Source organism: Molothrus ater, chromosome 5 (assembly GCF_012460135.2).
Source record: "Molothrus ater isolate BHLD 08-10-18 breed brown headed cowbird chromosome 5, BPBGC_Mater_1.1, whole genome shotgun sequence".
NCBI classification, from domain to species: Eukaryota; Metazoa; Chordata; class Aves; order Passeriformes; family Icteridae; genus Molothrus; species Molothrus ater.
In genome coordinates, this window is record NC_050482.2 from 58,324,391 (window position 1) to 58,343,190 (window position 18,800).

Below are 18,800 nucleotides of genomic sequence, written 5' to 3' on the forward strand. Positions count from 1 at the left end.
TTTATTTGTTTTTCTTCCCTATTAAAGAACTGTTATCTCTCCTGCTCCCATATTTTTGCCTGAGAGCCCCTTAATTTAAAATTCATAGCAATTTGGAGGGCTGGGGAGGGTTTACATTCTCCATTTGAGGGGAGGCTCTTGCCTTCCCTAGCAGACTCCTGTCTTTCCAAACCAAGACAATTATAAATCAGCCTTCTGAGAACATGGAGTCAAATTCTCATCTCTCACCTCATCCAGGGAACCTCACAACACCACAGTTCACGGTTTCCCTGATGTCACCTGTGTTGGGAAGTGGTTCTGGACTGGAAGTGTCTGGAGTTCCCAAAGCTTCACCTACCCACACAGAAGCAATGCTTTGTCTTTTGAAAAGAAAAGCTTTATTCCATGCAATGGAAAGGAGAGGAAATGTACAGGGGCCCAGCAGTCAGCCCAGATAGCTGAGTGGAGCTCTCTGGGGGGACCAAGAGCACATCAATAGTACTGCCCTGTCCTGTGACTAATGTCCAAGGAAAAGAGGGCAGAGCACTGTGTTGCCATTCCCTGTGGGTCACTCTCATGCTTCTCACCAGCTCCTTCACAGGTCACTGTGGGTTTCATTGTCCTGTTTTCTGTCCAGCTCAGCTTCTGTTGGGACTCTCTTCTTCAGGCCTTGCTGCTCTCTGCTGGTCTCCATCCTGTGCCCTTCCCCACCAGATGTTAAATCTGACATTCCTGCCTTCCCCACACAGGACTGGGGCTGATTTTAAGCCCAGAGCTGTGCTGCTGTAGGATCCTTTCCCTTGGGCTGATTCTCATTCCCTTCACAGGCTCTGGGATCCTGTGTGCTCTTGGAACAGTCTGGGACAGGGGAAGGTTTATCCACACCCACACCTGAATTTATCCTGTCCATCCTGGCAAGGAGTAGGGTTGCCCTTCCCTACAGGCTCCCAGCCAGAAATGTGAGCTGCCCTACCCTTGTGGCTGCAGGCAAGGCCAGGCTGTGGCCAGGTGGGGAAAGGTCTCCTTGTGCCCAGGCAGGGCTGGGAACACAGGGCTGTGGATGGATGTGACCTGCAGAGTCAGGATCTGTTGGGATCACCCCTGTGCCCAGGCTGGACTCCTCTCCCCTGGCAGTGCCCGCCTGGCAGTGCCACCTCTGGCATGAGACAGTGCCAGAGTGCTCCTGTGTGCCAAGGCCAGCTCTTCCAGAGGGGACCCGTCCAGGCTCAGACAGCAGCAGGGAAAGGTTGGGCTGAGCTCAGCCCCGAGGCTGGAGAGAGGCTGCAGGAGAGCCTGGGAGCAGAGACTGGGCAGGAATTCAAGAGCAATGAGACACATCCCATCCAGGGTTCCTACAGGAAGCTGGGCAGAACAGCTCAGCCTGCACCTCTTGGTTTTAGCTCTCCTCCTGATGCATCTTTGAAATTGTGGCAGCTTTTTCACACATATTTTTTGTGGATTCGGCTCTACTGCAAGGTGCAGCTTGTACTTCACCATATCCAATGACTGTGCAGAGATAGTCACGGTACTGTCCAACAATAGTGAACCTGAATAGGGCAAAAAAGCCAAATTTGGTTACATTCCTGACATGCAGTGAAAGGCAAAGTGGCACCTGCTAAGCTGTGTTACTGTCACTGGGACCAGGAATTGCCATGCTGGAATTCCCACCCATTCCTCACTGCTGTTCCCCACATCTCCACAAAAGTTTCTGGGCAATGCTTTCCCATCCAGAAACATTCCCCTGCTTTGGTCCCCTCCAGTCAATGGTACTGACATCACCCTCTCTCTCTTGTCCCTGCCTCCTGTCCCCTTCCTTTGCCCAGGGAGCTGCATCCAGCCAGATCCTTCCTTCCCCAGCAGAACTCCAGCTGTGTCCTCTCCTGCCATCCCTACAGGACAGCCCTGTGTTCCCTGGCCCTGCAAGGCTCCCTTTCCTTGGCACAGCCATGTGCTGAAGCACCTGCACCTCCAGCAATCAGCTTCCCCCAAAGCACAGGCCCTGATCACCCTTGGGCTCTCTGCTCTTTGCTCTGCCTTTGGCATTTTCCTCTTCCCAGACACTGCATGGCAGGGACTTGCTGGAAGGAGCTCACATGGTTGGGTCACATTCCACGTTGTTGATCCACTTCCACTTCTGCTTCTCTGGAGAGCGTGTGAGACCAAGTAAGTAGTAGTTATGACCTGATTGTGATCGAAGGTACTCCTGGAAAGGAAGCCAACAATGGGAGTACATGAAAATGACATTTTCTTCAGCAGAGGCACAGAAGGCTCAGGGCTAAACAGCCAGCACAGAGAGTGCAGTGTGCATCCAGCCCCAGCACCTCTGCCCACAGCTCCAGAGGATGAATTTCTCCATTTCTATGGAAGATCATCTCCCTTTTGGAGGCCCCTGATGAAGATAAGAAATGTAATAGTAGCCCTGTGGCGCCCTTACATTGCAGACAGACAGGTGTGACTTGATAGCTGGGGACACTTTTCCCTTTGGATGGAGGTGGCAAAGCCTTTTCAGGTTCTGTCCCAGCCATGGCTCTCACAAAGAAGTGTCTGTTCAAGCTCCATGGCCTGTGTGCTAAATCCCTGGAAAAGCCCAGCCAGCTGGGCAGGGAGTTTGCTCCTTGCCATGGGATCAGGCTTGGGCACAGAAGCTTCCAGGGACAGGACTCCAAGGCCCAGGAGGCCTCTCCCTGTGCAGGCCTTTGCTCCCACTGCCAGGCCTGGGCTGTCCATGGCTGGCAGCAGGTCCCAGAGCCCAAGGACATGTGACAGGAGCCGGCACAAGTGTCACTGCCCGGCCCTTGGCCAGGCGGCTCCAGCCCCCCGAGCAGCTGCCCCAGGAGTTGGATCTCACCAGCTCTTCCGTGCTGTCAATGACCACCAGGTCTGAGCCCATGGCAGTGCATTCTGCACGGGAGGCATTCCAGTCCTTTGGTTTCCCCTCTGGAGAAAAGAAATAGCATTTTCTCCCATGTTTCTTCCATGGTGGGGGGCAGCCTGCAGAAGGGAAGAAGAGGTGTGTAAAATCCATGTTCACACTGACCAAAGGATGCCACAACAAAAGAGAGGTCAGAGAGGCCGTTCCAGCCCCAGAAATGCCTGTGTGCTCCTGCTGAGAATTGTCAGCAGAGCACCAGGGATCCCCCAGAGCCTCTGGAGCTGATAGCAGCCCCAATCAGCAGGCAGGAACCAGACCGGGAGCAGCACAGCAAACAGATCCAGCCTTTCCCAGCTTTGCTCTGCAGCTCCTAAAAGACCACAGGGAATTGCACTGAGGTCAAAGGCTGGTAATGGAGGGCCTTGGAAAAGCAGTGGAAGCACATGATCCATCCTGCTCCCTGCAGTGCTGAGCTTCCAGAGGGATTGTTCTTCCTGTCTCTTCCAAAGCTCATCCTGGGAGTGTCCAGGATCAGGTTTGTATTCCTGAGATGGGAGAGGCTTTCTTTCTTTGTTTCCCTTCTCAACAAAATCCAGTCCCACACCCTCCCCTGCCCCCTGCACAGTCAATTCCACAGGCCTCTGGAGACTCCCTCTGGAATGACAGAGGATTGCCTACCTAGTGCCTCTTCAGGGATGGTTCTTGGGGAGTCCTGTTGGTTGCCTGCTGTTGGACCATCTGGAAATAAGAACACAATTTCTGCTTGCAAGGATTGGCCACTGTTCCAGGCACTGTCAGAGCTCTGCTGGACCTCTCTGACCCCCCATCACCCAACACAGAATGCAAACTTTGCCTCTTTGCTCATGGGTCTACTACAAAAATCATTAAATGGTCAGGTCAGGTTCCACTGAGGAAAAGGCAACACTTGAGTTCATTTACACAAGTTGTATCTTAATAACAGTGTATTTGTTAATAACAAGACCCTATGGAAAATTCATACAAAACTATAACTTAGAATAAACTCAAAATGCAGCAGTTTGTATTTGGAGAACAAGTGAAACCTGTGTGCTCTTGAACATAAAAACTACCTTGATTTAATTTCTCAAGTTTGATCTAGATCTCAAGTTTCTTAGGAGTATTTTTTTTCAGGTGTGTAGCTGTTCTGAGCCAGTACTGAGCCTCACAAAGGAACTATAACTAAAGCCAGTCCTGGATCTAAGTCTAAGGACTCCTCTTTCAATGTTAGACTTAAAGCTCTGTTAAATCTACATTACTACTTTTTATTTTCTGTTGGTTCATTTTTTGTTTTTAATTTGCCCCACCATTTGCTGTTTGACATTTTATAAATGTCAGGTCACTGTCAAATATCAATCCTGAACTCTTTGCCCTGAAAAAAAGAATGAATTGCCTCCCCCAGCCCTGTTTTTTAAGTTCCAAGGATCAAAGGCTTTGCCATGTCTTCCCCATGTGCATTTCTGAGCAGGTGGCAAAGTCTGGGACTTGAGAGTGATTGGTTGTGGAAGCTTCCCAGGCTTTCTCAGCTACCAAACAATGGAAAGAAATAAGCAAGCCCATCTGAAATTGTAAAATTTCTTTGAAAAGTTCTTTGAAAACTTTTAAAAGAAATACCAATTGGGTCTATTCATTTTTTTATCTGATGGAAGTAAGCCTTTTTTTCTACAAAATATAATTTATCTTTTTATTTAGCTCAAAATATGTTATGATCTTAAGGAAACTCCTGTAAGGTGTGATTTAGTTGCCTCCTTCATATGAACTTTAATTCATAATTATTTTATGATTTTTGGTGTTATGGATATCTTGGTCTCATGATAAAACCTCATGACCTTGTGGGATTCTCACAGTTAGCAATTGTATTACTGGTAGGCATTATCAAATCTTAACTTTTTTCTTCAAAACGTTTGTATAATAAATTCTTTGTCATTTGAATGTTGTGAGTTTTTCATTGGGATTTTGGCTTTTTTATCTGTTGGAATTTTAAACTTTCAAAACCACTTGATTCTCTTGCACATTTCCTCTTACAGCCATGCTTGGCTAAAAACTGCTGTCCTTTGCCTTCAAACCAAACTTCTGTTCCTACAGGCTTTGTATGTCATGGCCTGGACCTAAGTCAGTGGGAAAGAGACACAAATAAATGCCTGTTATTAACAAAAGAACTTACATGTAATTATTAAATATACTGCCAGGACCAGCATGATGATTATCACTACCAAGATAGCAACATGTTTTCTGGAACAACGGCTTTTACCTACAGAGGGACAGAAAAATAAAGATTAGGGGAACAGCTGGATGTTGTATTGCACAGCTGGACAAAAGCTCCTTTCCCCTGCATTCCAAGATGCCCTTTCAGGCTCCCACTGGGAATCTGAGGCCTTCCAGATCCGCAGGCTGGAGCCAGGCTGAATGTCCTGGTGCTTCCCCACTGGCTCTGGACCCCCTGTGCTCAGGGAACTGAGCAGATCCCAACCTGCCATGGGTTTGAGGAGAGGGGAAAAGGAGGAGAGCCCTTGCAATCAATGCCCCCTCCCTCTGCTTCCTCCTCTCCTTTGTTCACTTTCCCTGCTGCTGGGGACAGGAGCCTAGGCTCGGGCGGTCTGGGTGTGGCCCAACATATCCTTCTATTCCTTTGCCAGGAAAGCCAACAAGTGTTTAGGGGCACAGAATGCAACACCTCAGCTGCTCCTGCACTGAGTGTGGAAAGCAGACAATTGTATCCTCCTGCCCCCTCATGGTTTTGTGTCACTGCATGTTTGGGACATCAGGATCATCCCCTCTGCTCTTCTTGTTTAAATTCCTATCACTTTATCAGACAGCTAAACTCACCTGATGATTTGCAGTTTGCTGCAGCCTTTGTGTCTTGGGACTTCACTTTCACTTCTGCATAGGTACAACCTGAGGGAACAAGAACAGAGCACAGAGAGAGCTGAGAATCAACTTAAATGAAATAAAAATGACTGAAATTGTGAGAAATGCTGAACATAGGACAGCAACTAGTTGCTGTGACTGTGGTTAACTATGCACAAATTATATTTTTCTCCATTATAGGCACTGATCTCTGCTCTGTGTGACCTGGGACAGGACCTGAGGTCACAGCTGGAGCTGTGTCAGAACAGGGTCAGGGTGGATATCAGGGAAAGGTTCTTCCCCCAGAGGGTGCTGGGGCACTGAACAGGCTCCACAGGGAACGGCCCCAAGACAGCCAGAGCTCAAGCAGCATTTGGAAAACACTCTCAGGGATGCACTGGGTGGGATTATTGGGGTATCTGTGCAGGGCCATGAGTTGGACTGGATGATCCTTGTGGGTCCCTTCCAGCTCAGGATATTCTGATTCCATGTTTCATGATGACTCTTTCACCCTTGGAGCACTTGCTAGATGCAGGAACAGAACTGATTTCTTTTCAAGGGAGACAACACCAAAGGGACAGGAGTACATATTCACGTTGCCAATCTTGACAAAAGGGAGGAAAGTGCCAAGGGTGGCCCAAGGTTGTTCATCCTGACAGGAATGGTGAGAATGACTAAAACATCAAAGCCTGAAAACTGCAGATTGTGCTAAATTTGGAGGGGTTTGAGTGTTTATCTAAATAACCCAGATAACAGGGAGAGTAGTGAAATCTGTTCCATCATCTGCAGGTAATAAAGACAGAGCAGCAGGGAAGAAAACATATGGAGAGGAAAGAAAGGTCAGAGGGAGATAAAAAGTGGGTAAAAAGTCAAAAATAGGACATTGCAGTGTTATAAAACTCTCCAAGTCATTGTGATATACAACACTGAACCCCCTGGGCTCTATCACTGTACAAAGCTAAGACAGAAGCCAGGGATTTGAGCTCTTTTCAGAAGATGGAGACAATATCTGTGAAATCTTGTGCATAATTTCAGTGAACACATAGAAGAGTTGGTAGGGGTTTCCCTGAAAGGCACAAGCAGAGAAACACCCAAATGTTACTAGAAATCTATCAAAATTCTGAATAGGAGCATGTGGCTTAAATTCTAAGGAAAATGGAACTTGTAATCAGTGGCATCAATTGTGGTCAATTGAGCCCTGCATTCATCAGTTGAAAGTGGTGGTAAAACCCTGTTTCCTGGGCTGTTAGTATCTCCACACATCTGAAAAGACATGCAGAGGGTTCACACTTTGTGCAAAAGACAAGCATTGGATGGCAAGAAATAATTTCTGCCAGAGGGAAAGCAGGGTTAGAAAGAAAGGGAAGAAAAATGGAAATGAAATACAGAGACACACTCTATGAAGTCTGTTAATTTTTAGGATGTAATTTTATGGCAGATATTGCAGAACCAGTGCAAACATTTATGCAACCATTTTAAACTCATTAAAGAAAGAGAAATCCTCGGTTAGAATTTTGCAGTCCTTGATCCCAAATCAGACTAAAGCTGTCCATGAAACATTTCACCCTTGTGCATTCAACAAGCAGTTGGTACAGCCAGAGCAGGAGGAGAAGCCCCCAGGCAGTGCCTGCTGTGCTCAGGGAGCAGGAACAGCTGTGCAGGAGACTGCTGTGAGCACCAGCAACAGCAGCCACTCCATCCTGAGCAGTTTGCTGCAGGAATCTCAGTCTGCTGGGGGACAACAGGCCAGGGCCAGCAGCAATGGATGTTCACCTCTGGAATGCTCTCCAAAATGGATAAAAGGACTCATAATCTCACACCACAGACACTGCCTCACACCTGCACCTTAGCAAGAGAAAAGTAATCTTCCAACAACTTGCCTTTGTAAATATCAACAACCCTCTCAGGACACTGCACCTGCAGTTTTCCAGCCCTGGCCCTCATGTTCCCCTTGTGCTCTTTGAGGCTTTGGTGCTGCAAGGAACTCTCTCAAGAGATGTGGCAAAGAGAGTGGAGAATGCAAAGAAAGCTCAGTGCTCAGCACTGGACCTACCTTGGCCATCAGGCACCGTCAGGATTCTGGGTCTGGTTGATTCAGGCAAGTTCAGGTCAGCATAAAGGACATTTTCTGCCATTCTTTTTCCCGCTTCTCCTTTTTTCCTCCCTCGGCTGTTGTGACAGTGACACTCTGGGCTGGGCACGACACAGAGCTCCCTCCCCTCTCAAACCTTCAGGAGGAAGTTCTTGACTCTTCCGGTCACACATCAACTTCTAATGAGGAGTCTATTTCTACTTCATGTTTTGATGGCACAGGGTTTTATGTCAGCAACATGAGGAAATACAAGTTCATTGCCTCCCTGAGGTCACCTTTGTTGGGAAGTGGTTCTGGATTGGAAGTATCTTGAGTTCTCAAAGCTTCACCCACCCACACACAAAACATTTTGCTCTGCTGTGTCCTGCGCTCTGTGGGCTCTGTGCAGCTCACAGACACTGTCTGCTTCTCTGCAAGGGAATTCTGGAGGCAAAATGGGGATCAGAAAGGGGGATTGGTCCGGCGTGTTTTAGGAAGCACAAAAGGTGCTTAAGGCAGCAACTGGAATAGTGTGGCCTAAACAAAATTATCCCTTGGCTTTCTAGGTTTGTAATATCCCTCTGGGCAGTTGGGGTCAGCTGTGTCCCCTCTCAATTCCTTGTGCACCCCCAGCCCCCTCAGTGGTTGGGTGGGATGACAAACAGGACTCTCACTCTGTTTAATCTCTGCTCAGCAAGAACTAAAGCATTCCTACGGTCTCAACACTGTTCCAGCACAAGTCCAAAATGTAGTCATACCAGTTACTGTGAGGGAAATGAACTCTATCCCAGCCAAAACCAGCCCAGGGCCCCTAGAATTTAAGAACAATGTGAAGGTCCTTGATTGGAGGCTCACAGGAAGGGAAGAAAGCTGGTGGAAGTGTTGGAAAGAATGTCCTGTGAGGAGCAGCTGAGGATTCCAGTTTAGTTTGTCCAGTTTGGAGAAAGGGAGGCTGAGGGGTGACCTCTTTCCTCTCTGGAGTTCCAGCACAGGAAGGACATGGAACTGTTGGAGAGAGTCCAGATGAGGGCAAGAAAGTGCTGAGAAGCTGGAGAACCTCTGCCATAGGGAAAGTGAGAGAATGAGATTTTTCAGTCTGGAGAACAAAAGCTCTGGGCTGACCTCTTTGTGCCCTTCCAGTGCCTGAAGAGAGCTACAAGAAAGACGGAAAGAGACTCTTGACAAGGCCTAGAGTGACCAACAAGAGGAAATGTCTTCACGCTGACAGAGAGTGGGTTTAAATTGGATATTAGGAAGAAATTTTTCTCTGTGAGGGTGGTGAGGCCCTGGCACAGATCCCCAAAGAAGTGTGGCTGCCCCATGCCAGAAAGTGTCCAAGGTCATGTTGGATGGGGCTCTGAGCAACCTGGGACAGTGGAAGGTGTCCCTACCCATGACAGGAAAGGTGAAATGAGATGATCTTAAGGTCCCTTCCAACCCAAACCATTCTATGATTCTATGATCACTGCGTTCCTGTCTTTATAGAAACGTAACACATTGCTTTTCTGATTTAAAACAAACTATAGGAAAAAGTTGAGTGGTTTTTAAAAAAATAAATACCAATTCTGATTGAACCTATTTCTTCCACAGAAAGACAATTTTCTATTATGGATATATTCTCTCAGGGCCATCAGATCTGGAATAACTTCTGGTGCCGGTGGTCATGGCAGAGGCTTCTTCAAAGAGCCAGGGATGTGTTCTGGTATTCTGTGCCTCGTGTCCCATAATCACAGGCCCAGAGAAGCCAAGCAAACACCAAATGTGTGAGAGAAAGAAGAGGAAGTGAAGTGGTTTCTGTGGTGGTTGATGACTCAGAAGTTTGTAATGCAGTTAAATGAAGGTTTGCAGTGGCCATCAGACCTGACAGGGAGACGTGTCCAGAAATTCTGTGGCAGGCCAAAATAATGAGGCCTAAACAACAGACCCTGACTGTGGCCTGAACAAGAGGCCCTAAACCAAAGTTGCCTCTAGATGAACCTTCCAACTAAATGTTATATATATATATTCAATCATTAATGAACTATTGTTAATAAATAATATTAATATAATAACATAACATTTAATTAATGAAATATTGTTAAATTAATTGTATGTGTTTGTTTATTGGCAAAACATGTGTTTACCTTTCCATATCCAGAAACTGGATAAGGCCACATCTGGCCTAGTTAGGGAAGTACACAATCACAGACAATTCCCTTGGTTACCCCTTGAGCCCTTGTTAGGCCTTTGGGGGAAATCCAATAGGGGAATGAAACTAGAAATTATTAATGTCAGCTTGTTTGTTTAAGAGTATAAAAGATGGGCTACTGTCACAACAAAGTCAGGAAGCCATTCCACATCCCCACAAAGGTGGAATGGGTTGGAGAGAATCTTAAAGATCATCTTGTTCCAAACCCTTGCAATGGGCAGGGACACCTTCCACTGTCCCAGGTTACTCAGAGCCCCATGCAACCTGGCCTTGGACACTTCCAGGCATGGGACAGCCACAGCTTCTCAGGGAAACCCAAAGTATTCTGTGATTTTTCAGCTCCACCATGTCTTAATTCCTTTTTTCATTCAGATTTTTCCTTTCTATTAGGGAACTGCATTGCTAATTTGACAGTTGTAACATGGACTGAGTGTAGGAAACATCCATTGAGTTCGATCAACTTTTTTGGTTTTTATTGCTGGTTTTCTGGAGTGAGAAGCACATGATAGCACCAATCCCACAAATTTTGCCATAAAAATAGTGCCCCTCTTTCCTGTGGAATATTGCCTACGCTCATCAGCAGGTTCTGCTGCATCTTGAGGGAGTGCTGACTGTGTGGGCTGGTGCTGTTTGAAGAAGGAAGGTGAAATACCCCACTGAGTTGATGCTTTTGAACTCCATTTGACAAGGATGGTGCAAATACCATGGGGGAGAAGTTAAAACAGGGATCCAGCTCCCCTTGTAAATCCTTTTATGTGATACTGAGATGCTGCATATATACTGGAGATAGCACACAGGGTAGTTTGTATTGTATTTCTGAGCACTTAGCCACACTTTTCAGCATTTAAATGGACACTTATTTTTTCTCTGTGGTATTGTGTATTTCCCACAAAACTATGATGGGTAAATATCTCAGTAATTTAAAGATATTTTTCTGTGGGTCTGTATGGGTGGGACAATGGCCCTGCATGTCTGTATTAATAATGAGATGTCTGTGTTAATCATTCTGCTGCAATTCCTTAGCACCTAATGAATTTGGCTTCCTAAACACTAGCTAAGGGCATGGGCAACATCTGACAGCATTTTCCTAACAGAGAAGCCCTCACACTCCCACTTCACTCCTACTCTTGCCAGCTCTATTCCCATTTTTCCAAGATGAGTCATGTCCATCTTTTGGCCTCTGCAATCCCAAACTCACTGTGCCCATGACCAAGAAAGACAGAAGAAAGAAAGATTTTTAACATACCAAGCTCTTGTCCAATACTTACATTGTGCAGCCTCAGGTCAGAAGTGAAGAATCTTCTGGGGTCAGTTGAGTCCTATGTGTCTCTGTACCTCATCAAGAAACAGATCTGGTAAAGATTTCATTACAAGATCCAAATTCAAAGATAAGTAATCTGCAAATCATCTATTCTGAAATAGATAAAATATTTAAAATAAAATATACACTATGAATGAAGAATGCAGTAAACACTTGGAAAAACAACCCTCCTTTGGGAAAGCAAGCCTTCTGGGCTGGTTTTTCACCACTTGATGATTCTCAGATAATGACTTTTATTTGGTTGTAGTAAAAAGGAAAATTAAAATAAAAACTAAGGATGTGAGAGAGAGAGAGGCTTAGAAGGAAGATTTCAAATAGAAAACCTCACTAAAATTCCACTTACAGTAACTAGGATATCTTTCCCTCAAGCTATCTGTTCCTTGGGTTCAGTGGATGTGCTTGACAGCTGAGCAAATGTGGATTTTTCTGGATTTAATGTGCTTACTTACTGTATCCAGACCTATAATAATTGGGAGATATTTTCTGATATGTAAAAGATTTGAAAAAACCTGTAACTTTTTTGGGACCAAAATTATTTTCTAATATAAACAAAGAGTTTCTGCTACCAAGGAGGAAAAAAATCATTGTTAACGTTAAATATATTTTCTGAAAATAATGGAATATTTAATACTTTTGAAATCAAACATTTCAATTTTTCCTTTCAGGATGTTCTTTTAGGAGAAATTAAATGCTTTGGGTTTATGCCAAATCACTTTTTAAAAATCATTATTAAACAAATAAGAACAAGTGTTTCTTCTATTTTTTTCCTGCAGTAATTCACAGCCAAAAGGTCCCTGTCTGGGTCACAAACTAAGAAAGATTTTAAAAGTGGTTTTAACAAGAATCATTTTGCAACCAGCTCATGACCATAAGGAAGGCTGGCTACCTCACTCCCTCCAAACTTTACCCATTTTTAGACAACCATTGTGACATATTTTGTGCAACATATATTTTATTTTTGTGTGAAAGAGGAACTGAAAACAGCTGAACAAAGTAAAACCACTGAAACTGGTATAAACTCTTTCTCTCTGTATCTGTATAAAATTAAGCTGTCTGTTTCTCTTTAATATTTAAAGGAAAACAAAACAGTCTGGTTTTTATTTAGCAGCCTTGGTGGCATTTTTACCCCTCTAAACTCCAGCTGCTTTAACATCAGAGGTCTCTACTTAGTGGTTGCCTGACAGTGGAAAACACAAGAATTCCCAAGGATGTCCTATCCTATGCCTGACATATCTCAGTGTGCCAGGGCCTCACCACCCTCACAGGGAACGATTTCTTCCTCATATCCATCTAAACCTGCTCTCTGTCAGTGTGAAGCCATTGCCCCCTTGTTCTGTCACTCCAGGCCCTTGTCAAGAGTTTCTCTCCATCTTTCCTGTGGGCTCCCTTCAGGCTCTGGAAGGCCACAATGAGGTGACCCCAAAGCCTTCTCCAGGCTGAACAATTCCCAATTCCCTTTCCAGGCTGAAGATTCCCAATCCTCTTAGCCTTTCAATATACCTTTTGTCCAACATACTTGGAGCATGACCCTTGGCAAAGGGGGATGAAGAGGAAATCTGTTCATCTTACAGAGAAGCAGATGCTGCCCTTTCAGAAGGCACCTCCTGTCACAATGTCAGATCCAGGCAGCTCTCCATGAGGGCTGAATCCACATGCCACCCAGCCAGTGTGGATGTGCAGCTCAACCCCATCAGCTCCTGTTCCTCATGGTCCCAGCAGAGGTAGAACATGCTGGAAGGATCCAGGAAGGTGGGGAAACGCAGCAGTGGAAATGCAAGCTGGCCAGAACAAAAGCATGGGAGGAACAAGAGACAGATCATTCTCTTGATTCCTGAGAAGAACATTACCATCATCTCTGCAGTCTCTGAGTCTTGCTGATACCTTGGGCAGCTAGGAGAAGCCCAGTTTATATGGAAGTGCCCGAGGCTGGGCCTGTTGCCAGGAAGGAGGGCTGGAACCCAACTGTTCTATATTCAATTTAAAATGTAGGAAAGATCAACACTTTACATAACATGCCCTGGCTCCCTGCCTGAGTGAAACTGTACTAAGCCATCTCATATATATCTTTGAACATTTTTAACAGCTGTTTTGTCCTACAGACCCAGAACAAGGCAGCCAAGTGTTTACCTCCTACTCAGTACTCCTCAGGGTGGGTGAATGTTGGCTCTCCTCACCAAGGAAAAGGGGCACTTCTGATGAACTTGTCTTGCCATTGCAGATTCTAAAATGAACTCTGTGCCACTCTTGTGGGATGGTTATGGACAAATTTGTAGGAAAGAAGCTAAGCCTTAATGCCATGGCTTATCAGAGGGAGCTGTTGTGGCACATGGAAAGGGCTCCTGTGATAGCAATCTGGAAGAGTAGAATAAGAAAAATGCCTCTGCTCCATGTGCTATACCTTGGTGAGAGTGAGTCAATGGAGAAAAGTGCATCATCTCTTGTGCTGCCTGAGACCTTTCAGTGTAATGACATAAAAACAATAACCCTCAACAGGTTTCTGACCAGTTCTGTCAGGACATCTCCAATTTGCCTAGTTGCATAATCCATTGCAAAACTTATCCCAGATCTGTAGATTCTAGAGGACACGGTAGTTTATTCCTATTAACTTGCAGGGAAAATGTAGAAAAGCCATTTGTTTTATTTTTCTGAGGCAAGTGTTGGAAGAACAGATGAACAACAGAGAAGGAGAGTTACCTGATCTGATGCACAGACATAGGGTTTAAAGAGATCAAACTGCATACAGACTGCTTGAATCCCAGGTCATTTTGTTGACAGCCCTGCTTTAGACAGGACTGTATAGTCTGAAGCATAATTATGTCTTCTTATTTCAGTTCTCTGATCAAATGCTGACACTTTTTATACTGTCTGCTCCAGAGAGGCCCAAGACTGTTTTTTTGGGGGAACCAGGGCTGAGGGATACAGTAATGCAAATTGAGTGTTTGGTGGTTAGGACAGCACAGGGATATCAAAACTGAGAGACTTTGGCTCCTCTGGGAGATGAACCAAAGACAGAACTAATCATGAAGTGGGGAGGGAAAAAGGCAAGGGAATCTGCATCTTGCAGAGCTGCCCATGGGAGAAATTTTCACTGTGGCTTGTTCTCCACTTTTAGGCAGAAAATCCTTTCCTCACATGGAGAAGAGTGTGAGATTGGAGGATGCAACTGAGACACTGCTGGAATGTGCAACTCTCCTGGAATTACGAGGAGAAATGGTTTGGCTGTGTGACAAGGATTGGAGTTGCATGGTCTCTTGGGTGGAACAGGATGTGGTGGTGTTTGCATGGCACTGCTGAGGGGCGTGGGAGAGATGTGCAGGAAGATACCACAGATTGGCAGTGAGCAGAATGCCAAGGAAGATTTGAAAATTATAGATGACCTGAGAAGAGGGAGGAAGATAAAATCTGCTTCCTGTAGAAAATGAAATGCTCCTACAGGAGCCAAGTGTGAAAAGAAAGAGTGTCAGAACTACAGGATGCAGTGGCACCTCTGAGTATCTGCCTCAGGCAAAAGACAGAGACAGACAGGAGAGGAAAGCAGTGAAGTTCCACCGAGTTTTCTCTCTGGGGATTATGATGACGTGCAACAAACTCAGAAGGTGAAGAAGAAGGAAAATGCTATGCCCAGTACTCTCAAAACAGCCCTGATTGTTCCACTGCTGAAATCCTTTGCTGGCAGCACACACATCCCCAGCTCACAGCCAACTTCCACCGCACATCTCCCCAGCTCAGCAACTCCCTGTTGCAGTGCAGGAAGCAGCAGAATACTGTTACATAGAGCCAGCTGAAGCAATGTGAGTATCATTTCACAGTATTTGCATTCTGGTGAGGTTATTTAATACCTCTGTTCTTTCAGGACAAATTTTAACAAAAAATTCAACTTAAAAAGAAATTGGATTTAAAATTGTCTGAAGGCTGATACCCAAATAGGTTTTTAACAGAGTGGTAACTTGAACCTATTGTAACTAGGCTAAAAAATATCCTTACATTCAGCTACTCACTGCTTGGACAGCCCTCTTTTCCATTAATCTATCCCAGATTCTCTATATTTCAAAAAGCTATAGCCCTTGTGGAAGATGATGCCAAGCTGAGTCACCTTTTGCCACACATCTGCAGGGCTACTTCTTCCAAATCCTATGGATCATATGGAAGCAGCAGAGGAGCTGTAAAGCTCCTTGTTGAATAACATATGCCATCCTGAAGGAAAGGGGGTGGAATAAGGGAGATTTTTTCACAAGCTGCCTTGTGAAAGGACTTCACCTTTACTTAATGTAATTTCTCAGCTCTGTCACTGCTCTGGGCTTGTTTATCCATAGCTGTGTTGCACAAATCCTCCTGTTCCAGGAGTTGTCCCACTGCAGCTGTGAAAAGCCCTTTCCTTCTTCACAGGCTGAAAATCCTGGATGCCCAAAAAACCTGAGGATAGAGAGGTGGAGATTCTCTTTATAATAAGTAATTTGCTAAGCGGGTTAGCAGGGACAGATACATCAGCATGTGAGGGATATTTACAGAATGGGGAATTGTAGGACTGCAGTTCTTTTTCCTCCTTTCCCTTTTCAAGATTTAAAGGGGTGCCAAAAATACTGCTAAAGGCAGGGGCATCCCAGATGATGGCTAAAAGCATTTTGGAACAAATATAAACAGTGTCTACACAGCCATTTTCTGGACAGACTTGTCACCTGAAAGCTCTGAGCACTGGAAGCACAGGGAGGGTCAAAGATGAGCAGTTCCCAGGCTGATAAATTTGCTTTACTTGTCTCACATAGCAAACAGGAGGGCACAGGCACACCCAGAGCTGCAGAAATTGATGCCTGCCAGTAAATCCTTGCACAGTAGATCGGGAGCAATCAGGAGAGTCTCTGCTTTTGAAGGCCACTGATGTGGGCTCTGCAATGGCTGTGCATTTGATGTACTGCAGTTATGCCCTCCCAGGAGCAGTGGTTGAAGTGCAATTATGCAGAAAGCATTCGATTCCAGAACGGTTGTTATTTACAGACAACAGTTTTGTAATGAGGTTTCAGAGACAGAAGTGTTCTAACAGTTTGGTCACTGAGCCTTTGTGTCCTCACAGCTCAGTTATCTGAAGATCTGTATCTGACATTCTGTAAATACCCACTGTTGCAACCGTGCTGGTCCCTGCAAGTTTTCTTCAACTCAGTGACATGGATTATCAGAACTTCTCCATACTGTGATACCCCTCCCAACCTCACACCCCAAATTACTTATCTGTGCTGTAAAAATGCCCAACAACTGGAAGACAGAATCATAAAATCATAGAATGGTTTGGGTTGGAGGGGACCTTAAAGATCATCTCATTTCAACCCTCCTGCCATGGACAGGGACACCTTCCACTAGACCAGACAGACAGGCCAATGTGCAGAGATGGACAAGAAAGCAGCCACCTCATTTTCTTGGTGAATGTGGTTAAAAAATGTCAATGCATAGAGAAACTAATCATGATGCATGGATTGGACTTTTCAAGAAAGCAAATTATCAGTGCATCTTTCCTCTGTGAGACTGCGTCATGGAAAGTCTGAGGGTGGCTCCAGCTGAGCATGAGTCAGAGGATTCTTCTGAGCATTTTGTAGGTTGCTCTCTTACACAGAGAATTTTCTCATTATCTCCTTTCAAATGGCACAGGGATGAGGATGCTACCTGTGTCTGATGGATCTACTTCTTTCTGCAGAGGAATGTGAAAACAGTGATGATATCTCAGGGCTAGATATTTCTGCCAAGTAATTTCTATTTATTTTTGTCATCTCTGAAAAAAAATCCAACAGTTATCCACAAGAGCCCTTATTAGGAAAGATTTTGAAGATGGAGATCACCATGAAGGCTGCAGGAATTAAACCAGAACAGCAGGTCAACCAGGAAGGGAAGACAGCAAATTCATGGCAGCTACAGTGAAATGCCATCTGTCTGCCTTCTATATGGAAGGATGATCAAACTGAATTACGGGCTCAGATGACTTTGCCACTTTTCCCTCAACACCGAATGCCTTGGAAAACCCACCAGCATATACCATGAGAAATAATATGATGATGCTTACTACAAAGTGCTACTGAAATATAATAAATTGTGAAGAAAACATGGCTCCAGCACAGAAGCCCATTTATCAAATGAGGTTTACACCTTCATTAGGGTGACATCCATTCCAGGGGTCAAGGGGATCTCAATTTAATTGATCCCAAACTTTGCCCCTGAAGTAGAACAGACAAAAACCCAAGTGCACAGTTGTGAGAATCAGATATTGTAACTTGGGGCAGCCTAAGCAGTGAAGGGAATGTGACACAGCAGATGAAGAATGAGCAGCAACTGCACCAAACTAGTAAATTCTTGTTCCAAGGATCTGAGAAATGTGATGAGGGCTCTGTCCACACTCTGCAGTGCTCCCACCCTGGCTGTGCTGTGCCATAACATGGTGCAGAACAGAACTCACTTTCCCAGTACATCATTCTGCTGAAGAATAGGAATGAGAGCATTTTATGGTCTCCACGAGAGTTCAGCTGCAAAGGGGTCTCTCTGACACCAGAGGTACAAATAATTCTGGCACTGCAAGCTGGCCTGCTTGTCAGGAATATCTGCATCACAGCAGGATGGTATTGTCTGCCAAAATACCCTTGTAAGTCTCTGCTCAATTGCCCTCAATAATAGGCTATTGCCCTTCTTGGGTCACTCATTTTCAAGGTGTTTCTTCAGGAGTCCCAGGATTTGCCTGAAGCTGAGGGGACGGATCACAGCAGTCCATTTTCCCTGAGGTGACTTCTACCAGTAAGTGATTCAGCTGTACCTGTCAAGTGGCTTGTTTATTCCTGTAACACTGGAACTGTTTGAGGACCATTTCCATATCCTGTGGATTTTCCTTTTGCAAAAGAGCCTGTGGGAGCTTGCTGCTATGGTGACTCTAAACACCTCTGAACACCTCTTTCCCTTGGGGCTGCTGCAGTGTCGCTGCTAAAGTAGCAGCTGCTTTTGGTAGGACAGTTTTCTCATTATTCCTTTTCAACTGAATTTCTAGCTCCAGCAAATGTAAGAGGTGTAATGAGGTAGGTGCATTACAAATGCAGTGAAAAGATAGTCTGCTGTTCAAAGAGTGAAATACCTAAATTGAACACATTAAGCACATAAACCAGAGGGATCATAGAAATTAGTTTGGTTTTTGTTTGGGTTTTTTCAGAGTATTAAATTAAACTTGCCATGAAGGACAATTTTCCCAAATCAAACTTGCTTGCTTTAATCCATTCTTCCTGTTGAGTCCCTGCAGAAATGGGCCCAGAATACCACTCTGCTTTGTTGTTGCTAGAGAGCTAAAGAGCATAATTTGCATTTCTAAATCTGCTAGGAAGGTGTGACAATGGTTTTCATCTAGCAGCTTCACTATAAAAAGAGGAAGAAGTAGCAGGAGGAAAATGAGGATGCTGGGTTTGATTTCTCTTATTTGTTTTATACATAAGTAAATTCAGTAATCTTATCCATTAATTATTCCTGACTTATGCTGCTGTAAGAAAAA

At 45.0% G+C, this 18,800-nt stretch overlaps 1 protein-coding gene across 4 annotated transcripts; it reads right to left on the minus strand.

Moving 5' to 3' along the window:
• Positions 1–354: 354 nt before the first annotated feature.
• Positions 355–18,794, minus strand: LOC118700529 (C-type lectin domain family 5 member A-like). Of its 4 annotated transcripts, XM_036405060.2 has the most exons (9): positions 15,551–18,794; positions 11,241–11,301; positions 7,767–8,937; positions 5,693–5,761; positions 5,031–5,117; positions 3,530–3,589; positions 2,828–2,970; positions 2,073–2,182; positions 355–1,526 (listed from the first exon to the last, which is right to left on the minus strand). In XM_036405060.2, exons 3-9 carry the CDS (start codon positions 7,846–7,848, stop codon positions 1,376–1,378), a joined length of 702 nt encoding a protein of 233 aa, XP_036260953.1. In that variant the 5' UTR covers positions 7,849–8,937; positions 11,241–11,301; positions 15,551–18,794; the 3' UTR covers positions 355–1,375. The 4 variants fall into 4 exon arrangements, with proteins under 4 accessions (XP_036260953.1, XP_036260956.1, XP_036260954.1 ...); XM_036405063.1 differs by lacking the exon at positions 15,551–18,794 and having other exon boundaries at positions 7,767–8,843; positions 11,241–11,446; XM_036405061.1 differs by lacking the exon at positions 15,551–18,794 and having other exon boundaries at positions 11,241–11,446.
• Between the last annotated feature and the right edge of the window lie 6 nt (positions 18,795–18,800).